At 41.7% G+C, this 25,329-nt stretch overlaps 1 protein-coding gene across 4 annotated transcripts in view; it reads right to left on the bottom strand.

Annotated features, from left to right (window-relative positions):
* Window positions 1-6,543: 6,543 nt before the first annotated feature.
* Window positions 6,544-25,329, bottom strand: part of PPP1CC (protein phosphatase 1 catalytic subunit gamma) — a 32,102-nt gene continuing 13,316 nt past the window's right edge. Inside the window, exons 2-8 of one of the 4 annotated variants that reach the window (XM_038762744.1) lie at window positions 14,465-14,596; window positions 13,329-13,559; window positions 10,317-10,421; window positions 8,634-8,857; window positions 8,256-8,390; window positions 7,842-7,933; window positions 6,544-7,469 (exon numbers count right to left, since the gene is read on the bottom strand). In XM_038762744.1, coding sequence (XP_038618672.1) covers window positions 7,844-7,933; window positions 8,256-8,390; window positions 8,634-8,857; window positions 10,317-10,421; window positions 13,329-13,559; window positions 14,465-14,596 — 917 coding nt within the window. In that variant the 3' untranslated portion in view covers window positions 6,544-7,469; window positions 7,842-7,843. The remainder of the gene's footprint in view (window positions 7,470-7,841; window positions 7,934-8,255; window positions 8,391-8,633; window positions 8,858-10,316; window positions 10,422-13,328; window positions 13,560-14,464; window positions 14,597-25,329) is intronic. The other 3 variants (XM_038762745.1, XM_038762743.1, XM_038762746.1) reach the window with 3 other exon arrangements.

Genomic DNA, 25,329 nt, shown 5'->3' with positions numbered 1-25,329 from the left:
TGCTCTTGTATGGAGTAGAATTAAAGGCATACGCAATTTTAAATTTGGCTGTTTTTCTTCCTAAATAATATCATGTCTTTTCATTAATAATAATAGTAACAATAATGATGGTATTTGTTAAGCACTTATGTGTCAACCACTGTACTAAGCACTAGGATAAATACAAGATAATCAGGTTAGACACTGTCTCTGCCCCTTGGGCTCAAAGTCTAAATAGGAGGAAGAACCGATATTGAGCCCCATTTTATAGATGGCAATGAAGCAGTCAGGTTCACTTCTCTGTGCCTCAGTTAGGATTGAAACTGTGAGCCCCGATACAGCTAGCAGTCAATAAATACTGCTAATTAACATCCCATTCTCCATTGACTTTCACCAGTCATGTGATTTTTCCAGGCAAAGCCCCCATAAACTGTGGCAGAGTGGCCTAGTGAAAAGAGCTTGAGTCAGGAGTCAAATCCCAGCAATCCCGCTTACCTGCTTTGCGACCATGGGCAAGCTGCTTAATTCCTGTATGCCTCAAGTTTTCTTATCTGTAAAATGGAGATTAAATACCTGCTCTCCCTCCTCAGGTTATGAGTTCCATGTGGAACAAGGACTGTGAGTGATCTGATTGTACTATATTTACCCTAGCAGTTAAAACAGTGCTTGGCACATAGTAAGCACTTTAACAAATACCATAATTATTAATAATTAACAATACTTGTGATATATAAGTGCTAGTGCCACAATATATATCACAGGTATTATTATTAATACTTGCTTCCTATGTGTCACAACATACATTATTATTAATAATAACTGTGGTATTTGTTAAATGCTCATTTTATGCCAAGCAATGTTCTAAACACTGGGGTAGATACAAGGTAATCAGGTTGCACATAGTCCCTGTCTCACTTGGGGCTCATAGTCTTGATCACCATTTTACAGGTGAGGTAACTGAGGCAAAGTGAAGTTAAGTGACTTGCCCAAGGTCACCAAGCAGGCATGCGGCAAAGGCAGGATTAGAACTCATGTCCTCTGACTCCCCAGCCCAGACTCTTTCCACTAGGCCATGCTGCTTCTCAATTAATAGCATTAATAATACAAGTACGGCCGGGATAACTGAAACTTCCTGACAAGTACTGGTAGCATATGAGAAGGCAATACTGAAAAGTCGGAGGAGAAATAATAATACTAAACAATGGTATTTGTTAAGCGCTTACTATGTACCAAGCACTGTTCTATGCGCTGGGGTAGGTACAGGGTAATCAGGTTGTCCCCCCGTGGGGCTCACAGTTTTAATCCCCATTTTACAGATGAGGTAACTGAGGCCCAGAGACCCAAAGTCACACAGCTGATAAGTGGCAGAGCCAGGATTAGAACGAATGACCTCTGACTCCAAAGCCCGGGCTCTTTCCACTAAACCACACTGAGAAAATTACCAGTGAAATGCCAATAGTAAATAATATTCAGAAACAATGATCTTGTACTTTTTTTTTTTAGTTCAGGAGCTCAAAATTTTCCACCAGTTGGCCTTTAACTTACCGAATAATGCACTAAAACCTGTGATGGTTCCAATCAGTAGTACTGCTGTAGGATGTAGCTGATTATCACTCTGCCGTCTTTCATGGCCAGTCTAGCTACGTTCCAGTCCTGGGCCTGGCCTGACGTTTCTGACTGGAAGAGACAGGAAAGAAATCCGAAGGTGGGTGTCCCCGTGCCAGCTGCTGGGAAGAAATAACTAAAACTGCAATCCACAGAGCTGAATGCCCATCCGTCTAAGAAACCATTTTCAAGCATCAGAAGTGAAATCTTGTTATAACACACAATCATAATCACCTTCATCACAAGTGGTGTAGTCAGGCTTGGAGATAAAGAGCTGGATGGATGGTCTCTCAAACAACCCTTCCAGCAATAGAATTACAGCTAGAGTAAAAGGAAACAGAAGCATTGTTGTCGTTTGTTATCATGAGGTTATCTCTGGATTTGACAAGTTTTCCTTATAAATCAAGGTTTTACTTGTACTCTAATTCCAAAAAGTGAACAGAAGGTCGATGAATGCTGCTGTGTAGATCCTAGAGTGTTGTCAAGTTTTATTAAAGGAAAATAATTCCCTGACAAGTTCCATAAGCCTCACTTATGGACTCTACTCATTTGTACCCTTTATTCACCCCACCCTCAACCGCACAGAACTTATGTACATATCTATTATTTTAATGTCTGTCTCCCCCTATAAACTGTAAGTTCCTTGTGGGCAGGGAACATGTCTACATTCAAATACAATTGCATCTGCTATTTGCCACCCCCCTCAAAGATAGAAATTGCCTATCTTTAAATTACATATTATAAATTATTTATATTAATGTGTCTCCCCCTCTATTGTAACCTTGTTGTGGGCACGGTTCACTCCCGCCAGCTCTGTTGTAGTATACTCTCCTGAGTGCTCAGAACAGTGTTCTGCACATAGTAAGTGTTCAATAAATGCCAGGGATAGATTGATCAAATAGCCCTGGAACCAAGTTAGTCTCCTTGAATTAAAATTGTGCTCATCATAACACAGCAGTGCTGGATGGGACATGTGAGGGGATTGCAGAAGAGCAGGCTATCCAAGCAGCTGCTGTACAGGGGACGGCTATTGGGGAATGAATCAAAAGCTCAAAGCTGGGAGTCAGGTGCTAAGGATGGACCAGCATGGTCCTTTTAGACTGTGAACCCACTGTTGGGTAGGGACTGTCTCTATATGTTGCCAATTTGTACTTCCCAAGCGCTTAGTACAGTGCTCTGCACACAGTAAGCACTCAATAAATACGATTGATGATGAGGATGATGCAAGGAAGGAAGGCATGATTCTGCTGTATGGCGCGCAAGTTCTGTACTGTGGCAAAGGCGAGAACAGTATCAAGAGCTGCAGGTGACAAATGTGACACCACTGCAAAGGTCAGCCTTTGCGTTTGCAGGAACAACTGTGGGCCCCACATTACTCTGTTTCAGTCACGCATGCACACATGGATGAACTTACGTATGAAGGCCACCATGCACACCTACACATTTATGGAAAGTAGAGATTTACAAAAACCAAACATTTTGGATGCTTTATATACCCACTGAAGAGGATGAGATCTGATCAATGATTTTGAACCAAAGTTTCAACATTGTCCAGGCTGCTCCCAAAGACATTTTCATGGATTATTAATAACAATAATAATAAGTATGGCATTTGTTAAGTGCTTACTACATGCCAAGCACTGTTCTAAGCACTGGGGTAGATACAAGGTGATCAGGTTATCCCATGTGGGACTCACAGTCTTAATCCCAATGAGGTAACAGACACAGAGAAGTTAAGTGACTTGCCCAAGGTCACACAGGAAAGAAGCAGCAGAGCCAGGATTAGAGCCCACATCCTCTGACTCCCAAACTCGTGTTCTTGCGACTAGGCCATGCTGCTTTTTGAAAATAATCACATCGGCTTCATCCGGAGAGTCTGCCGCTGAACGTTGAGGTTGCCGCTTTCAGGCAGCAGAAACACCTACCAAGATGGTAAAAATTAACACTTAAGACCAAAAGCAACTTCATCCACCTTCCTGACAGAACTGCACTCTAACTCAGTCTAGGAAAGAATCTCATTCGTTTCTCACTCATTCATTCAATCGTATTTATTGAGCGCTTACTGTGTGCAGAGCACTGGACTAAGCACTTGGTAAGTACAAGTCGGCAACATATAGAGACAGTCCCTACCCAACAACACGCTCACAGTCTAGAAGGGGGGAGACGCAACAAAACAAAACATATGGACAGGTGATGTCATCAGAATAGAGATAAAGCTAGATAATAATATGGTATTTGTTAAGTGCTTACTATGTGTAAAGCACTGTCCTATGCGCTGGGGGGATACAAGGTAATCAGGTTGTCCCTCGTGGGGCTCACAATCTTAATCCTCATTTTCCAGGTGAGGTAACTGAGGCACAGAGAAGCTAAGTGACCTGCCCAAAGTCACACAGCTGACAAGTGGTGGAGTCGGAATTAGAACCCACAACTTCTGACTCCCAAGCCCGGGCTCTTGCCACTGAGCCAGGTTGCTTCTCTAGATGCACATCATGAACAAAATAGAATAGTAAATATGTACAAGTAAAATAGAGTAATAAATCTGTACAAACATATACAGGTGCTGTGGGGAGGGGAAGGAGGTAGGGTGAGGGGGATGGGGAGGAGAGGAGAAAGGGGGCTCAGTCTGGGAAGGCCTCCTGGAGGAGGTGAGCGCCCACACACTACATACTACAAAAGGATTTTGCAACTAATTTACTTGTAGCCACTGGCATTTTGTTCATTACTTAAGTTACAGTTAGCGCTTAGAACAGTGCTTTGCACATAGTAAGCGCTTAAATACTATTATTATTATTATTTTGTCTTGGGGTGCTATTCTTTTGCCCACCGGCTGGGGGCACTGTACCTTCTACTGTGGCAGTCAATAAAATTTTCTCTCCTCTTTATTTGATTTTAGGTCATTTTCTTTTGTGCTCTTCCCAACGGTAATAGTAAACAGATGATCAGTATCCTTTTTATTCACATGAAAAGTAATTTGATTTTAAAGCTATGTATCCCCAAATTAGCTTTTTCTAAAAGACACTGCTTTCCAAACCTCTAATTATTGTCATTGTCCTTGACATGATACAGAGTAGTCACAGTATTCTTAACAATGCATCAACAATACATGCCATTTAACAAATTCATTACTTTTTAGGGACTGTCACCTCAAATAATAATAATAATTATTATTATGGCATTTTTAAGCGCTTACTATGTGCCAAGCACTGTAGAATGTGATCCTTATGCTTTATTCATTACATAAACATTTTAAAAATAACTACCATATTTGCCTGCATAAACTCCCACTTTTGGCATAATTTTTGCACACAGCAGGAGCGGGACTATTACAAAGGTCAAATAAAAATTCAATCTTGAAATAAGAGGAGCAGGAGGAAAAGAAGAAAATAAAGGAGGGGAGATGGAAGAGATGATAGGAAGGCACTTGACTGGATCTTATTCAATTATACTCTCCTGGTATGCCTGTTTAAAATCATGTGGTACAAAGAAAATCTTTTTTTATTTCCTCCTTAAAAATGGGGTGGGGATAATATGCAGTAGGGGCAATTATGTAAGTACGGTATTATGATACATGATCAGACCAAAACTGGCTGCACTGTCACATCTTGGAGGATAAGTGCAACTATACTGCTCTTGCTTCTTGTGGGGATAGGGAGCAGTGTGACCTTTAGACACCAAACTAATGGTAGTCTCCCGTTGACAAATAATAGATGAGGTTTAACCCTTAAGACTTGAGGACCAAGAACTCATGGAGGAATTCTTTTTCTAGACCTACAAATTTGGATTAAATTGCCCGCTCTAGGTTGTTACAGGAGACTCCAATTCCATAAAGAATTGTCAACCTTTTGAGACGTTGCACCACTGTGACCTCAAGGTTTCACTTTAAGTAATCTTCTAAATCGGACCAGCACAGGAACATTCCCTAGAGTAGGGGGAGAGGTACAGCCACAACGAAAACAGCTGACAAAACAGGTGGGGGAACAGAAGCAATCAATCGTGGCCTAATGGAAAGATCCTGGGACTGGGAGTCAGGGGACTTGGGTTCTAAACTCACCTCTGCCATTTGGCTGCATGTCACCACCTCTCTGTGATTCCATTTCCTCATCTGTATAATAGGGATGATATACTTGGTCATCTTCTTCCCCTGCTTAGGCCAGGAGCCACATGTGGGACAGAGACTGTATCCACCCCAGCATTGAGCAAATAGCAAGTGCTTAAACTCCACAATTATTAAAGCTACATTTGTCACTGCTGCTGATCTAGAGTTCCTACTTTTTCTGGGAGCACTGTATGAAATGGTCTCTCAACCCACGAACCACAAATTCTGGGAAGGCAAGGGCGGCAGTTTCTCGTCTTACCTACTTTGGCTGCTGTTATATCACTACTGGCTCCACAGTTTTTTTGCCTCAAGGAGCATAGCAAGAAATAGCTCAACAGTGGAGGGGCAGCTACTGTTTCCAGAATGGCCACAGATCCCTTCTGATATTTTCCCCAGGAGTACTTGTAAGGTTGGTTGAATCCAGACTGTAAGTATCAGCCCCAAGGCATGCTTTTAGCCAGCATGGATGACCATCGGTCGGTTCATGGAGTTTTGAATACTCTTCTCCCTTCCCTCGGCTCTAATGATCTTTTCTTTGGGAACCTTTATTTTCCAATGCTTGCTGATATTTAACTGGGCCAATATATTAAATATCAAATTAGCCGAGGGGCACGTTGGAGGAAGCATACTCAGGAAAATTCTGGGCTCGTTTAAGTTTTTGAAACTAGGCCAGAACTGCCTTTCTCATTCCAATTTCAAAGAAACTCACGTGATCTCCCTGAATGAAGAATAAAATAGGATACATTTTAACTAAAGTATGAATTAGGTTACTGTTCCCAAGGAGTAAGTTTCTGCATTTGTACGCTTCCTTAGGTAACAGAGACTTATCTGAAGGTCAGAGACAAATCCAAAATGACACCACATGGTTTCCAGAACAATTTATTATTTAATATCTATTCAATATGCTATCAACAGTTTTCCTGTGTGTATTGTGCTGATAAAATTGACACTGAGAAGAGTTAACAAGTTCTTCATTTAATAAGTCTGAATTAGGTTTCACCACATGGTACTGTACACTGTCATCTGTTCAAACAGATTTCTTTAACAGATCTTAGTTTCATTTTTAAAAAAGTCACAGATACTGTTTGAGCTTTGTATAAATTGGTGGAAGAGTAAAATAAGTTAATTCCTTTATTTGGTTGGTTTTACAAGCCATGTTCTTGATTTCATTGCAGAATAAAGCCTGTAGGCCAAAGAAAGCACAACTCATCACTTGTTCAGAACACTTGTGTTTCTATAATTTATAGCTGAATGGACAGGTCTAGGCCTAACTCTGCAAAAATATTACTCAATGAATAGGCCATAAGGAAACAGTATAAAACATCATTGACCTTATAGTTATTAACAGCACAACAGTACAGTATTATTTCTTAGTCAAAGTCAAAACTTGTTTTTAAATCCCCAAGAGGAAGGAATACATACACAACCACCCCAAGTTGTATTCACTGGTTGTGTCAATTCAGATGTCAACAGAAACTTTGGCTTTAGGAAAGTCACAAACATTTAAAATAATGGCTTTGTCAATCTAAAGTAGATGGTAGGGGAAGTGTGCTTTAATTAAATATTACACCATACCAGTGATGCTGGCAAGTTTGAAGGTTATTCCTAATGTTGATAGCAATAAAACTAGTTTGTACATGACAAGACATTGAGGGGAAAAAAAAGCAATCCCTTTAAAACAAGTCTTTAAAGTAAAAAAAGAAGTTCACAGTGGTTTGTAAAAACAGTATGCATTGCATGACAGTAACACTCTTCTAGTCTCCTAGTACACTAGTGCTGTCTTTAGAACCTAAAGGGGAAAAAAGCAGCATTTACACTATGCATGGATTGTACAGAATCAAAAGAACAGTTATACAGTCATCCCTGATGTCAGGATAGACTGTTGTGGAGTGTATTGCTGAAACCTGGACAAAAAGTAAGTTGTTTTTAATGGAATACAGAATTAAAAAACAAAACAAAACAAAAAAACACTTTTAGGGAGCAGGAAGTCTCAGTTGCTGTTATAATCAGCAAACGGACTCCACTAAATCAAAAATCAAAAAACAAAAACAAACCACAAACACAAATCTACTTTGAGCAAGCTGACCAGTACACATTACAATTTTAAAAATGAAGGTTATATACTATTATACAAGTCCCATCTAGGCAATGTCAAATTGACCTCTATTTCTTTGCTTGTTTTGTGATCATACCCCTTGGTGGTGTTACAGGTCTGCTGGCATTTGGCTTCTTTTTCTCCGCAGGTTTCAAAATCTGAAAAGATAATTCAGGTAGAACCTCTTAGAATGTACACATAAACCCCCAGTTTGAAAAACACTCCGTAACTCTAGGGACACATTTAGACTCAGGGGCCAAGATTCTGCAAGTTCCCAGGTTACAACTGGAGTGTAATTATCCCCTCACCTTCAGTTTTGCAAGTACCAATAGATTCTGAATCCAGATTAATTGCTTTCAGACAAGTAACATCAATACACACGGATAATAAAAGTCAAAAAAGTGTCAATACTTAGGGGACAATGTATATACCAGTGAATTTCTATAGTTTATGTTACACCTGAAAATCACAAATTTATACCTGAAAAGAGCACATTAAAGTTTCATCCACGCTCATCATGGCACCTGCATTGTCAAACTCTCCACAATAATTTGGAGCAGAAAACAGAGTTACTAACTGTCTCTTTGCAAAAAACTCATATCCATCTTCAACCACCTGGAGGGAGAAAGCAAAAGAAGGCTTTACTGTGAATATGAACTAGTATTAAAACAGCAAAAACAATTTCTCAATTGCTATTCAAATGGTTCTAATCAATGGTATTTACTGAGCACTTAGTAGGCACAGAGAACTAAGCTAAGCACTTGGTAGAGTACAAACGAATAAGCAAACATGTTCCCTGCCCATAATCAAACTCATACTTGCTCTTAAGAGTACATGAAAAATGCAAAGGTGAGTTACCTGATGGGCTCTACATATAAGATCCAAATCATGCTTATGAAGGAACTTCGCTACAACCTCTGCACCAAATGTAAAAGACACTCCTCTGTCATTTTCACCCCAGCCCAAAACATCTTTGTCTGGGTCGGACCACAAGAGATCACAAAGAAGACCTTGATCCGGTACATCAGTAGGGCGCATAATTCGCCGAATTTGCTCCATTGACTGAAGATCTGGTGACAAACCTGTAAAAAAAATAAATACCTGAGGAACTTAACAATAACAACATTTTTCTTCATCACACTGAGTTCCCAGTGAGAAATTCTCTCATTTAGAAATAAAACGTTAGATGAAAGCCACCCAGGTTTAAAATTCGACCTGAGTAATGATTAAAATAGTCATTCTTCTCATATGTAACATACCATGACTCCGATAAGCATATCACCGCTTAAGGTCAGTATATGACATCCAAAGTAAATGGGAAACAGGCTTTCCCAAACTGGGCAGCCCAATAAATAGGTCATGACCTAGAAGATCAGATCTTTTTCAGCCTCTCAGCGAGCCCGGGAAACCTGTTTAGTCAATGGTAAGTCATGCTGGTTGGAAACAGATACAGTAATAAAAACCCACATGCTGAGTGACGTTACAAAATTATCAATTAAAACCCCAGGCCTGGGTTCTGGTTCCAGCTGCAGCCTGACTTCTGGCTTCTGTCTGCTGCTTCCTGCTCCTTCCACCTATCCAGCTCAATCTTGTTCCGTGTACACAGCCCATTTAGATTAGCCAGGCTCCTCCCTCACTCCTGCATTCATGAATTCAGTTCTGCTTGGAGCTGAAAATTGTACATTATTTCATTTTTATGCTATTAGCACAGTAAACTTACACATGCTTCAAATACAGACCCATGAACAAACCTTTGAAAGAAGATACTATGTCTGATTCTTCCCAATTTTAGAACCAAGGATTAATTTTTCTGAAAGACCTGTCAAGAAGGGTCCTCTAACTCCCAAGCCCATGCTCTTTTCACCAGGCCACACAGCTTCTCTAACGTTTCGTTTAAAAAATTCACTAAGCTACAAATTAAACGAAGGGGCTCTTTAAACATGATCACTTTACCCAAAATAAACTCTCCCCGTCTTACACTCCTGCTCTTCACTTTTTACTCTACAACTTACTCTATTTTCTCCTCCTTAGCTATCTTAACTATCATACTTATCTCTCCTGCTTTTGGCTGGGAATTCCTTTTGCCCAAATTCAATGCCCTCCTATAATCCTACCTCCTCCAACAATCTTTCCCCAGTTAGTTCCGCGTTCCAAATTGAACCCCCGCAATCTCCAGCACTTAGAAATTAATTTAAGATCATCTTGAGCACTTTTGTATGTCATTCAATTACTTCCCCTCCCCTCCAATTTTATGTCTGTTTCCCTGCCCACAGAGGTCAGGGTATGATAACTTCTCCCTTTTGTACTTCTCATGTGCTTAATATAGTGCACCACTCTCAGTGGACCCTCAAATACTGTTACTACTTATTGAATTGCTCCAGCATGAAGAACATAGGTGGGGCAAGAAATAAGAATAATGCAGGTTTTGAACAATGAAAATTAACTTGATGGAATGTCAGTCTTATAACATTATAAAACTCTTTAGCACAAATGTAAATTTATCCGAGTGCCACTCACACAAACGTCAGTATCAACACTTACCTCCGTGACAGCAGAATATTTTCTCATCCACAATAGCTGCAATGGGCAAACAGTTAAAGCAGTCGGTAAAGGTTTTCCATAGTTTAATGTTATATCTTCTTTTACCTAGAAAGAAGAATTTAGGATGATTAAAACAACTTCCACTTAAAAAGACAAAAATTTGATGGTCAAACTTTCTACACACAAGGGAAAGATTTAACATCAAAATTTCTGCCCATGAGAGAGAAAAGTCATCCTCACATGAACAGAATTTGGAACAGATTTTGAACATATTCTTCCAATTAAAGCCAATCTGGATCAAAATTGCAACCATTTCCAGAACCAGGCATTTTGTGACTTGGATAGATAATTAAATCATTTTATTTCCAAGATGTCTATAGCGGTCTGGATACTTTTTTCTATGGTATTTGTTAAGCACTTATTATGTGTCAAGCACTGTTTTATGAGCTGGGGTAGATATAAGTTAAACAGACCAGGGTGCCAGAGTCCCTGTCTTACATGGGGCTCACAGTTTAGGTGGGGGAACAGGTACTGAATCCCCATTTTGCAGATGAAGAAACAAAGAGAAATTAAGTGACTTGCCCAAAGTCACACAGTATGCACATGGCAGAGCCGGCATTAGAACCCAGATCCTCTGGCTTCCTGACATGTGTTTTATTTATTAAGTCATGCTGCTTTCCTACCTCAAACCAAACTGCAAGTTTATCCTTTAACTAAAATGCACTTAAAAGTGTCAGTGATGGAACTGGCAAGCACAGAACACAGTGATGTGACTTACCTTTGAAAAGTATTTTCCCATCCTCCAAAAAAGCAAGCAACAGCAGCTGTAATAGCCCAATATTGCACCACCCATGAACAATCTAAACACAGCAAATCTTGGTAAGAAATCCCAACTTTCATTCCACTGCTCAAAACAGATGCTTCACCCTTGGACTATATTAGACTTTACCAGTGTGAATTTAAACTAAGAATGGAAAATTCCACATCCATATTCCACAGCCAGCTTCAGGGGCTAAAAATGATCATTTGAAAAGAACCAGAACTCTGACCCAAATAGTAATATCAGTATTGATTCACAGGGTATTTCAGAGAGGTAGAAGCAAGTAAAATTTCCTGTCACTCTGATAATCACTGGTCCAAGGTGATCCAATGGAATTATGAAGAGTACATCTGATCCTACCCCTGGCCCCAGGTGCTTAAAGAAGTGCCAACAAGATATCTGGTATTAAAGGATTCTCGGGGAGATAGAGTGTTGGGAGGGAGAGAAGGGAAGCAGCAGTGGGGTAACAAGAAGCATCTATTACAAAAGGCAGCAGAAAGTAAGAAAACATGAAGGAAGCAGTGGAGGGAAGACATAGGAGTTGGAAGCGAATCCTGGAGGAGATGAGTGACATGGGAAAGTGGGGGAAAGGAGAGAGAGGGACTAGACAGTCTAGTGTGGCCTAATTGAAGGAACACAGGACTGGGAATCAAGAGACCTGGGGTCTAAATCCCACCTCCTTTTCATTCAATTGTATTTATTGAGTGCCTGCGTGCACAGCACTGTACTAAGCGCTCACTGTACTAAGCATTTCTCGCCTCCATCATCCCCCCCCTCCAGTTGTAAGCTTCCTGTGGACAATGAACATGTTTACCAACTCTGATGTATTGTACTCTCCCAGATGCTTAACATAGTGCTCTGTACGCACTAAGTGCTCAATAAATACGATTATCTGGCCGACCTTGGGCAAGTCACTTGACTTCTGTGCCTCAGTTTCCTCATTTATAAAGTGGGGATTGAGTATGTGTTCTTCATTCCTTTAGAATGTAACCCTAGTATGGGTCAGGAACTGTATCTGATCTGATTGCACTGTACCTACCCTACTGCTTAACAAATATCACATTTCCTTTTACTATGAGGGGGGAGAAAATACACGGGGCTTTGGAGGAATCAGGAGACCAAGGACCCAAAATCAAACGACTGTTCCATCAGGTTTTAACTAGCATATATAGTGTATATAAATGTGTGTGAAACTCACTTAACTGGCATACATCCATTTACCTTTCCTTTTCACTGTACAAAGAGCTAGAATCTGACACTTTTCAAACACCAGTGTACACCAAAACAAATATTCTTTCACCAGATTAAGTACGACTTATTTATTAATGAAATTTTGAACTGTGCAGAAAAGTATCTGATTACCTAGTGAAGGGTGAAAGAAAAAAAAGATACAATAATAATAATAATGATGGCATTTACTAAGTGCTTACTATGTGCAAAGCACTGTTCTAAGCACTGGGGAGGTTACAAGGTGATCAGGTTGTCCCACGGGGGACTCACAAACTTAATCCCCATTTGACAGATGAGGCAACTGAGGCCCAGAGAAGTGACTTGCCCAAAGTCACACAGCTGACAATTGGCAGAGTCGGCATTTGAACCCATGACCTCTGACTCCAAAGCCCGAGCTCTTTCCACTGAGCCACGCTGCTTCTAATAATAGGGAGAAGGGGAGGGGTGAAGAGTAACATTTGCTTAGTAAGTTTTTAGAGTGTTTTAACATTCACTGGACTAATTCCTTGTCACGCCTTCAAATAAACGAATAATACAGTGATCAATCAATAGTATTTATTGAGCACTTACAGTGAGCAGAGCACTATACTAAGCACTTGGGAGAGAACAATATAATAGAGTTGGTAGATGTAATTCCTGCCCGCAGGGAATCTCCCGCCACTGGAATCTAAACACCAGAATCTTACCTGGATTTCCAGAGAGTTCTTGCTCATTCACACCATTGAAATTTAAAAATTTTTCTGTAAATCTTTGTGTTAACAACCCTTTTTGATCGACATTCAAGGACTACTCTGTATTTTGATCAGACCACAACAGACTCAAAGACTGAGATAATCCACAGCAATCGTCCAAAACTAGTTCCTGAACCTTTAAAAATAGATTGTAACAATGCTAGCAACTGACAGTCACTATAATGGGGATTATCTTTTTTCCCCACAATTAACACCACTTCAGTTACTTACATTCATCATAAAATCCATAAATTCTATTAATGCTGGCACATTCATGGTTTCCTCTGAGAAGGAAAAAATTCTCTGGGTATTTGATTTTGTAGGCCAGAAGAAGACAGATGGTTTCCAAGGACTGTTTCCCCCGGTCAACATAATCTCCAAGGAACAGGTAGTTGCTTTCGGGTGGGAAACCACCATATTCAAAGAGTCGAAGCAAATCATAGTACTGTCCGTGGATATCACCTAAAAGGTAAGAGCTCTCGTAAAATATGGTCATATTCACAGCCTCTCTGCTCAGTTTTTTTTAATCAAAATGGTTTAATTTGGAAGACACTATTACAGAAAAAACAAAAAAAATCATTTGTTGCTTATTTCACATGCTATAGCTCAAACTGTATTCACTGCCTGAAATAATTGAAAACCTATTAGCAACTAATATAATACTGTACATGATAGATACTCAAATGTTTACTGATGATTATAAAAATCTGTATAATCCATTGGTAAAGAGGAATCAACTGGGTTTAAAGATTAATTTAATCTTTCATGAATCAAACAGTCTAACACCGAAAGAAATCAACCCTAAATGGACTAGAATTTTTTTTTTTTGCAGGGGGCTGGGGAGGGAAGGAAGAGAAGAGCAATACCACACGTTTCCCAGTTAATAAAATGGCATCACTCCACATTTGATGTGCATAAGCAGGTTTCCAAATGATTTAAAGTCTTCAAAATAATGCTGATAGTGTCTTCTTAGGCTTAAAATCTAGATTGGCACAAAGGAATACTATGCCCTACAGTTTATTCTAGTTTTGATTCTTTTTCTAGATAATGTCAACGGTAATCTTAATTTAAAATTTAAAAATTAAATATAGATTCTATAACCAGTGTGCTAGCTGGTGATAAAAGTGTCAACTTCATTTCAATTAGAAGTAATCCTTAGTTGGCTTGAAGAATTGATGTTTAATGTTCGCATTCCATCTGCCTGCAAACTAAGTTCTTTATTTTTAGCATAACCGGACTGTAGCATTAATATAAAAGTAGTTTGTTTTCCAACTGTTCATAAACAAGCTCTCATTAACATATCCAAGTCATTCATTCAAATTAAATAATCAGTTTAGCAACTGAAAGCACAGTATGACAAAACTTACCACATATTTTAAGAGGTGCTTCAAGTTCTAATAGGATAGGCTGGCTGAGAAAAATTTCTCGAGACTTCAAGCACAATCCTCGTATCTCATTCTCTTGCAACTGGACATTTTTACCAGGCTTTGACCCCCTTACTGTGGAAGAGAGACATAAAAGTTGCTTTACAAACTGAAATGATTACTAAATACTAACAGGCTAGTCATATAATTTTCATGGTCTGGATAAAGATTAAAGACAAAAACCACACAGTTCAGAAAGTATGCTGACTTGCACTGTCCTTGTGTCCCAGACAATGTGATTTCATGATCTATCTGTAATTTTACCTCCTACTAAAAAGCCACAGGACTGAGACTGTAATTATGTTGCATTCTTCAAATTTGCTTTGAGAATTATTCTAAACAGAGATTTTTCAAAGTGTTAGACAAAAAAACACTCACATAGTATCAGTCCAGCCTTCCTACCATTTTTAAAATGGAACTTGTTAAGCGCCTACTATATGTGCTGGAGTAGACATAAATATATGTAGACAGAAGCAGCATGGTCTAAGGGATAAAGCACAGGCCTGGGAGCCAGAGGACCTGGATTCTAATCCCAATTCCGCCACTTGCCTGTTGTGTGACCTTTGGCAAGTCACTTCAGTTCTCTGTGTCTCAGTTTCCTCAACAGCAAAATGGGTATTCAATACCTGTTCTCCTTCTTAATTGATTGTAAGCCCCAGATGGGAAAGGGACTGTATCTGGCTTGATTAACTTGTATTTACCCCAGATCTCATAACAGTGTTTGACAGAGGGCGCTTAACAAATACCTTTAACTCCCCCCAACCCCGCAAAAAAAAACAGTTCCTATCCCACACGAAGCTCAAAGTCTAGGGATGAGGGACACACTATAAATGGATAACAGACACAATACAGATAGATATGTTAAATGTGGCCTGGAGTCCCCTCACTTCTGAGCCACCTTCTTGTTTCCTAGGTCTACCCTGCAGTAGTTGAGCATAGGCTGAATTCTCCAAGTTAGTATAGAACATTTCATAAAATTTAGAAAACTTCAAATCAAGGACCAATGGGAGGGGTGCTATAGTTACGTACAGTAAGCAGCAAAGCCCATAGTGGCTAGCTTGACAATCGTCAGATGGGTCATGGCACTACTGCAAAGCATCAGCACAATGCTTTGGTTACTGCAGCCACGAATGGGTCTTACACATTAAGTAAACCTGTGAACACTTCACGTGTACTTGCCCCCTTGCCCACCCGCTCATTGGTTGTACTCTGTGCCCAAGTGGGACCGTGACTGGCAGTGATCAGAGTGCAACTAGTGCTGCCGGAACATACTAGCACTATCATCCATTCCTTCAAGCAGGTCCTTATCCCTGCAGTCTCGAGGCAAAGGCTCAATCGATTGATCAATCAATTGTGCTACTGCGTGCTTACTATGTGCAGGGCAGTGCACTAAGCTCTTGGGAGACTACAACAGAATTAGCAGACAGGTTCCCTGCCCATAAGAAGCTTACAGCCTAGAGGGGGAGGCAGATATTAATATGAATAAGTAATGTACCATATATAATTTAAAAACACGTACATAAGTGCCGTGGGGTTGGGGGTGGGAAAATGTCAAGTGTCCGAAGGTCACAGATTGAGGTGCACAGATGACACAGAAGGGAGAGCGAGCTGGGGGAAAGGAGGGCTTAATTGAGGAAGGCCTCTTGTTCATCCACCATTCTCTATGGGAATGTCCATCAGCTTGGTCAGGGGCCATTTTTCTGTTATTTGCATATTTCTTTTTCTTCTCTATTTTCATGTTGTTCATGAGCTGAGTCTTGCTCTGCCTTCTACCAAGGTTGTCAGTGCCTTAAGGACAGTGTCTTCTACAATTTCATTTTCTCAAACTGTTATATTGCTCTGAACATAGTGAATGCTGAATAACTGCTGTAAGCCCCATGTGGGACATGGACCGTGTCCAATCTGATTAACTTGTATTTCCCTCGATGCTTATCATAGTGCCTGACACATAGTAAGTGCTTAACAAAGGCCAATTTAAAAAATGCCCACTGAAAAAGGCAGTCAAAAACACATCCTATAATTAGCCAATACACCATAAACATGGATCACCTCTCAAAGCAGGTGGGAAATATTTTAAGAGCTCAGAATACCTCCTAAGAGGCAGGGAATGAAAATGGTTTGTTCTACCCCATGTATATTCACATCCATTTCAAAGCTAGTTATCCGAATGCAAGGGCACAGACTCACAAATCCTCTGCTTTGCTCCATCACCCCTTCCCACCTTCCTCAATTTATCCCCAATCTACTGCTCAGACTCCCTTAATTTTCTCCCTCAATATGCCCAATCAAGTCCACCTGCTTTCTTATTTCTCCGGGTCTATTTCAACCAGGCAATTGACAACCTATCTAGTAGCTTTATTAACTTAAAACTACTAACTTAAGACCCCACAACTGTTTACAAAAATCCAAAGTATCTGATTATATGTTCTAATACACAACTTACTGATTGACGGACTGATCCCCACCCAAACTCTCTCCCAAGCGTGGTGTGCGGCCCCTCTCTGGAAGTTACTGTAGCCTTCCCAAGCTCCCCAGTCCCTAGCATCAGCTCCGGATCAGTGACACCAGCAGCCCAGTTCGGAGCCTGAAAATGGAATGTACAGGCCTATTCAAAGAATAGACTTTGCAAAGTCCAAAACTACTTGAGTAGCTGGAATTCAGTGTAGAGTCTAACTACTATGAAAACATGCTGCAGGAACAGGGGAAACCTAAGGACAGGCTGCTATTTAGACTATGAGCTCGTTGTCGGCAGGGACTGTCTCTCTTTATTGCTGTATTATACTTTTCCAAGTGCTTAGTACAGTGATCTGCACACAGCGCTCAATAAATGACTGAATGAATCATATTCCTTCCCGCTGCTATGTGGTTATAAGCAAGCACAGGAAAGCACTGGATAACAGCATAATTTTTACTTGCTAACGTAAGTGATGGGTTCACATTGTTAACAAATAAGGATGACCCCAATTCCTTCTGCCCTATGAAGTGGAAGAAAGGTTGTGGTTGTATGCACTCCAAGGGTTGCCCCAGCTCTTCAAACAGGTAATAGCCTTGCTCCTCTCCACCCATTCAGCTTTTCATGTGACACCACTTGGTGCCATGGAATGGGTTCCTCCCTAGAGTGAAGCTGGTAAAGTTCAGGAGGTGATTTTCAAGACAATGTTAGATACTGAGGAGGGTGGAGAGCCCTGCCAACCAGTAATTTACCCTTCCTGACCCTAATCTGCAGCAAAATGGCAAGTGGACTAATTAGTGTGTTTCTATGTGGCAACAAAAATCAGTTCTGGCCCAGTTCTGATCTTGCTGCAAGCAGCTGCACCAACATAGGCAAAAAAGCATTTCATATATGCCTTTTACAGTTTTCATAGTCCCCCGTCCCCACCTTTCCCAGTAGCAGTGGCATGGTCTCAGGGACTGTTTCTGTGAGTCGATGGAACCAGTCTAGATCTTAAAGCTTCCTTCTGTCGTTTAATACTGCTGAATTCTATTAGGGAAATTCCTTTATTTTTAAATTCTGAAGCCAAAACAAGAAAATATGATAAAACAAATATCTGTATATTTTTCAGGAGAATCAAACAATTTAAAAACACAGGACAGGGTGGGATGAATAGTGTGTGGGTTAAGTATGTGTGCGAAATGTGTAGTTGTGCAGATCTCTAGTAGGAGTAATTCCCTCCTTTTCCCTTAAGGCAACTGTGAAAAGAGAGGCCAAATCCCCTATAGTTACTCCTACTATGGTTCAGGGAAGCTTGGAGTGCGGTGGCCAGGGGGAAAGTGTTATCTATAGAGAGCTATCTTGTCTGTAGCTCTGGAACACTGAAGGGATTGGGACACTCCTCCAATCCTATCAGACATCCAAACATTCTACTGACCCCAGGAAAAACATAAAAATGGGGTATTGGGAACCCAGGATAGTGCAGGATGTCCTGTCCTTACCGCCTAAAAGACCTAAGGAAATTCTCTTAAGATTGTAAACCCCAGGTGGAATAGGGACTGTCTCTAATTTATCTTGTATTTTACCCAGCATTTTGCAGAAGGGTTGACACACTGTTACGCTTACTAATATCCCGTAACTTGTGGTATGTGTTCAGAAACCTGGATAAACTTTCTCAAGGAAAGCTGCTCAAACTCTTGGGTTATCGTCTTTGAAGCAAAGTTGAAGATACTCAGTCCCAGATGGCTTTTATAATGATATAAACTAATTAGCAAAAGAGTATTACATGCCTGTCCATTATAAATAGAAAACAAATAATTGCCTGCATGAAGCAAGGGATATTTACTGTAACGACTTCACAGTGAATGTGTAGTATTCTAGTAGCTTTTGGGTACCTCTGTGAATTCATCCTTGTAAAACTTGAAGGGTTGCCTACTTAAATAGAAGGCATTCTGAGCTAAAAGAGGTTGAGCTCCACCCTGCTCACATTCCCACGAGGAGGGTGGGGAAGAGCCCTTCTTCCCTCAGAAAGGGCCCACCCCCCAAAAAAGGGGAGAGGACAGGCATGATCCTCTGGTATCTCTATTCACCTTTGGGGGTCAAAGGTTGAGAAGCAGCGTGGCTCAATGGAAAGAGCACGGGCTTTGGAGTCAGAGGTCATGGGTTCGAATCTAGCTCCACCACATGTCTGCTGTGTGACCTTGGGCAAGTCACTTAACTTCTCGGAGCCTCAGTTACCTCATCTGTAAAATGGGGGTGATGACTGTGAGCCCCACGCGGGACAACCTGATCACCTTGTATCCCCCCCGGTGCTTAGAACAGTGCTTTGCACATAGTAAGCGCTTAACAAATGCCATAAAAAAAAAAACCCAAAAAACAAAAAAAAAACCTCTTGCTTCTCCAAAGATGGTTACAGAAACATCAAAATCCAGAGCTGGTCCTACCTAGGTAGGTGTTAGGACAGAGGCTACTGAAACAGGAGGCACTTAATTGACGGACCAGAATAGTCCTGGGATTCCCCACCCCAGCCCACTCAGGGTATTTTCAAGTAGATGACTGAAAGTGAAGTTTTTTTTTTTTACAGAGATACTGCTCTCAGGGCTACTACAGTGGCTTTCTGACCCCAATGGAGTGGACAGCCGGGACCCCAACGCCGGGAGGCTGAACCCCATTTCTTCAGTAGATTGTCTTCTGGGATTCTGATTTCATGGGACAGGTTACGAGCCACCTATCAAACTTAGATAGTAAAATCACTCAGAATATAAGTTTTCAGTGAGGAATCTGGTCTGGTTATAAAGACGTTCAAACAGACGTTTGGTTTGCGGAGTAACAATAGTGTTAATGTTCTTAGGTTGGGGACAGAGGGGAACAGAGTGTAGGGGGACTTATGACTCGCAGGTTATATTTAAAAGTCACTCTCTTCTTGATTAGAGACTCAGGGTGGAGGTGCCACTCCCTGAGCCTACTCCTAAAAAGAATAAGAAAGGCCAAGATGAGGATCAAGTATGCCCTGAATGGTGTCCTTGAAATCTGCCAAGTCCAAGAGAGACAATTCAGGACAGACAAGACACCAGAACAGACCAATGGTCTTAAGACATGATTAAGCAAGCCTAGTGATAGACTTCCTGGCTTAACACACCTGTGCTAAGCTAGATCACTTTTTATGGTATTTGTTAAGCACTTAAAATGTGCCAGGCACTGTACTAAATGCTGAAGTAGACACAAGCTAATCAGTTTGGACCTAAGCTTAGGTTTAACACAACTAATTTACCCATCTCTACTTATTTAGAAGTCAAGGATCTAACAACAGCATCCAAGGACCTGCAGGTTGAACAAAGCCCCTGTGCAGGTGATCAGAATGATGATGATATTTGTTAAGCGCTTACTATGTACAAAGCACTGTTCTAAGCGCTGGGGGGATATAAGGTGATCAGGTTGTCCCACATGGGGCTCACAGTCTTAATCCCATTTTACAGATGAGGTAACTGAGGCCCAAAGAAGTGAAGTGACTTACTCAAAGTCACACAGCTGACAAGTGGCGGAGCCAGGATTAGAACCCATGACCTCTGACTCCCAAGCCTATGCTCTTTCCACTGACCCACACTGCTTCTCTAGAACCAACTGTAAGGTAGGCCATTTGCTTGCCTGAGGCTCTGACGTCTTTTCAGTTGGATGGCTTGCTACCTAGGCAAGTAGCCACTCAAGTTTTTCAAGGATAAAGTCCAGGAACATTCTGGAATGGCTACAAGTGATGATCTGCTCATCCCCTATATGCTTTAACTCCATACCTTCTAAGTAGCTTGGTAATAATAACAGTGGTATTTGTTAAGCACTTACTATGGGCTAAGCACTGTACTAAGCACTGGTGTGAACACAAGCAAATCAGGTTGGACACAGTCCCTGTCCCACGTGGGGCTGACAGTCTCAATCCCTATTTTATAGATGAGATAACTGGGGCACAGAGAAGTAAAGTGACTTGCCCATGGTCCCTCAGCAGGCAAGTAGCAGAACCGGGATTAGAGACCATGACCTTCTGACTTCAAGACCCGTGCTCCATCCACTACACTATGCTACTTGGTACTCACCCCATCCCCACAGAACTACATGTGAGTGCTATCTCTATTGTTCATTCATTCGTATTTATTGAGCGCTTACTGTGTGCAAAGCACTGTACTAAGCACTTGGAAAGTACAATTGGGCAACAGATAGAGACAGTCCCTACCCAACAACGGGTTCACAGTCTAGAAGCAGCGTGGCTCAGTGGAGAAGAGCACGGGCTTTGGAGTCAGAGGTCATCGGCTGTGTGACTTTGGGCAAGTCACTTCACTTCTCTGGGCCTCAGTTACCTCATCTGTAAAATGGGGATTGAAACTGTGAGCCCCACGTGGGACAACCTGATCACCTTGTAACCTCCCCAGCGCTTAGAACAGTGCTTTGCACATAGTAAGCGCTTAATAAATGCCATCATCATTATTATTATTATTATTAGAAGGGGGAGACAGACAACAAAACAAGTAGATAAGTGTCAATACCATCAAAATAGATAAATTGTGAGAGTACTATCTCTCTACTGCACAGAGCACCCTCACATGTAGTGTGACCCATAGCAGTGACACACCGTAAGTGCTTAATAAATTCTCCATCTCCTCACCCCCTCCTACCTCACCTCCCTTCTCTCCTTCTACAGCCCAGGCTGCACCCTCTGCTGCTAACCTCCTCACTGGGCCTCGTTCTCGCCTGTCCCGCTGTCGACCCCGGGCCCACGTCCTTCCCCTGACCTGGAATGCCCTTCCTCCACACATCTGCCAAACTAGCCCTCTTCCTCCCTTCAAAACCCTACTGAGAGCTCACCTCCTCCAGGAGGCCTTCCCAGACTGAGCCCCCTTTTCCCTCTCCTCCCCCCGCCCCCACCCCTGCCCTACCTCCTTCCTCTCCCCACAGCACTTGTATATACTGGTACATATTTACTATTCTATTTATTTTGTTAATGATCTGCACATAGCTATAATTCTTTTACTCTGACGATTTTGACACCTGTCTACATGTTTTGTTTTGTTGTCTGTCTCCCCCTTCTAGACTGTGAGCCCGTTGTTGGGCAGGGACCTTCTCTACATGTTGCTGACTTGTACTTCCCAAGCGCTTAGTAGTGCTCTGCACACAGTAAGCGCTCAATAAATACGATTCAATGAATGAATGAAATACCATAATTATTATTCAAGAGAGAAGCTGCAAGGCCTGGTGGTTACAGCACAGGTCTGGGTGTCAGAAGAACCTGAGTTCTAATCCCATCTCTGCCATTTATCTGCTGTGTGACCTTGGGCAAGATAACTTCTCTGTGCCACATCTGTAAAATTGGAATTAAGACTGTGAGCCCCATGTATCTTGTATCTATCTCAGCATTTCACACATAGTAAATGCTTAAATACCATTTTAAAAAGGGTCTAGTTTTCACCCCATGTATTGGTAAAATCATTACAATGGTAAATCAGTGACTTCTGCCCTCATCAAAAGACCAAAAATTTTGCGGGTAAACTACTGCAGCGCTAACACCACTTTTCCCATAAATACACCAACTACCTCCTGTGATTCTAAAATGGAATGACTTCCTCCACAACTGGATGGTCAGTACAAGCCTGGGCTTTGCTGGGGGGTATGCGTTTATACTGCCTGGACTGGGGGAGTGTGTGAGTTTGTAGGGAAAGACTATTTTTGTCTAAGAGGACATAAATGTCAATAAGTTTCATCACAGCATTGCAACAATCTGTCATTACCAGTACCTAATCCTGTCTGCTGTACCGTCTTGGGCAAGTCACTCAACTTCTCCGAGGCTCAATTACCTCATCCGTAAAACAGGGATTAAGACTGTGAGCCCGACATGAAACATGGACTGTGTCCAAACTGATTAGCTTTTGTCTACCTCAGCTTTTAGTACCACGCCTGGCACATTGTAAGTGCTTAACAAATGCCATAAAAAGTTATCTAGGTAAATAGGGCTTGGAGGCACGAGAAGCCAGATCCAGTGGGTGGGTGGGTCACCGGGTAGCTATTTCCTGGAGATACTGCCAGAAGGTGGAGAGAACTGTCCATCAGGACCAGGGTGTCTGCCCAGCTGAAGACAACAGCAATTTAAAGAAGGGTGCTGGTGTGGAGCTCAAAGACTAATACTGGATAAAAGAGCTCCTGCTTGGGATACCTGACATAAGGTCAACTGGGGACAGAGTCCTGATGCAGTAGAGAGTGGCAGTTGGGGAAACCTGTTCAGGATGACCCTCCGGTCTCTATTTTCTTAACCAGGAGATTCACTAAGAAACCAATCTTATTGAACCCCAGCTGTGACAACCTACCCAAATTTAAATGTTGGGAATGGCCACTGGTCAAAGGGTCCTTACTGCACCTGAGACTCCAGAATGTTCACAAGTGGGCATACAAACAAAATATTGGGGGAGAGGGGCAATTGGTTTAGGCCTCCCATAGAATTCTGGATCATGATGATATGGGTACAGGTCAGGGGTCTTGTTCAGCCCATGCCAATCTCCTCCTTCCTCCAACTCTACCTGCAGAGCCACAGCGAGGAACCACTGCCCAGTACTTAAGCTCACAGTCTTGGAACACTGTTGGAATCCCGACTAGTCCAGATCCATCCTGAATCTAATTCATCCTGCCAATGAATATTGGCCATTCATTATTTACAGCCCTAATTGGGGAAATGGAGGCCCAACACACCATGTTAAAACGCCTGCACTTCCATAGGGGGCATTGGGAAAGAATGGCTTAGATGTGAGCTGCAGTAGAATCCCACATTAGTTTTATGCCATAGCAAACTAATCTTACTCAAACTAACCATATCAGATCAGTCCAGATTTGGACAGCACTTTGGACTGGCAGCTTTCTTACTCCAGTTAGGGGTGGTGTTGGGAAAAATACTAGTTTTGCCCAACTGTATTAAGAAAATCGTCCCAGACCTACAAAGGGTTTTCAGATTAAGCAGGGGAGGCCAACACTTAGAAAACGACATACTGCAAGAAAGCTATTGGTAGTGCAGTCTTCGAGTTTTAGGCAAACAGTCCTTGGTTACAAACCACTGCAACCTTCCCAACATTTGGAAAGTTGGAAAGGTAGGCCTGGTTCCTGAGGTTCTTGGAGGAAAGGTGCGGCTGACTTGGATAGCAGGAGGCCCCCTGAATCTTGGTGGCAAGGGAGCTCTGGGTTTGAATGGCTCCAGACTTTTCCCCACCTGTCGTTCCTCCTGTTCCAGGAGTAAGTGTTAATGGGATGCTGAATTATAAGACCCAGGACAACCACATTTGGCTTTACTCTCCATATTTGTGGTAGTGTCTCTGGGAGGTAAACTCAGAACCTCCTTCCAGGACAGGGTCTGGGTGCCAAGACTACCTACAGCAAGATTTTTAGCTGTAAAGGCAGGCCAGCGCTACACAGTCTTCTCTGCTGTTTAAGCCAGTGTTGCTAATTCGTTTTTAAGGAGGGGGAAGAGTGGAAAAAAAAATGTGGCTGTAGTTAACACCTTCTTCCACTCACTTATCAAAAAGTGCCCCAGCTTTAGGGATAGGAGTGAAGAAGGAGACTAGTGGATGTTTCCTCCTATTTTCAAGTCTTAATAAAAAGGGAAAGAGTGGAGTCCAAGATAATTACTCCAAATAATACAAAACCTAATACAAAATTTTTGCAGGTCTAACTAAAAAAGACAGTATAAGTATAAATAGTTATGCCAAAGGATAAAGCAAAGCCTGATCTTTCAACTTTAAACAGCTTTTTTTCATTCAATCATATTTACTGAGTCTTGTGTGCACAGCACTGTACTAAACCACTTGGGAAACTACAGTACAACAATAAACAGTGATATTTCCTGCCCACAAGAAGTTTTCAATTTTGTTCCCTGGCTCCATTCCCTAACTGTGGGCTAGAGAAACTTCAGGAAGATGACTTGAAGCATTTGGAGTAGCACACACAGCCACATACATCGGGCCAGAAAAGTAGACAAAGATACCCACAGAGCTTGTGGGACATATCCAGAAAGTGATTGATGCTTGGTGGGGAACTGGAGAACCCACTCCCAGCTTTAGGATAGGGAATGGAAAGAGCCGCAATCGGAATACTGGTCATGGCTCCATTCTTAATGTAGAGGGCAAGGAAGTGAAGTCAAATAGCTTCATTGTGCTACTCCTGGACCCTGCCTCATCTCTTGTAGACAAAGTCTGAGGTGGCAGAATTGAGAGAAAACTAGGATGGAAGACAAGTAACGGGGCTTAAGATCCACCTCCAACATTAGAAGAGAGTGAAGCGGGAGCTCATCATCATCTAGACTGTGAACCCACTGTTGGGTAGGGACCGTCTCTATATGTTGCCAACTTGTACTTCC

Source organism: Tachyglossus aculeatus, chromosome 21, assembly GCF_015852505.1.
Source record: "Tachyglossus aculeatus isolate mTacAcu1 chromosome 21, mTacAcu1.pri, whole genome shotgun sequence".
Classification (NCBI taxonomy): Eukaryota; Metazoa; Chordata; class Mammalia; order Monotremata; family Tachyglossidae; genus Tachyglossus; species Tachyglossus aculeatus.
The sequence above is the reverse complement of the archived record's forward strand: the minus strand, read 5'-3'. Positions and strand labels throughout refer to the sequence as shown.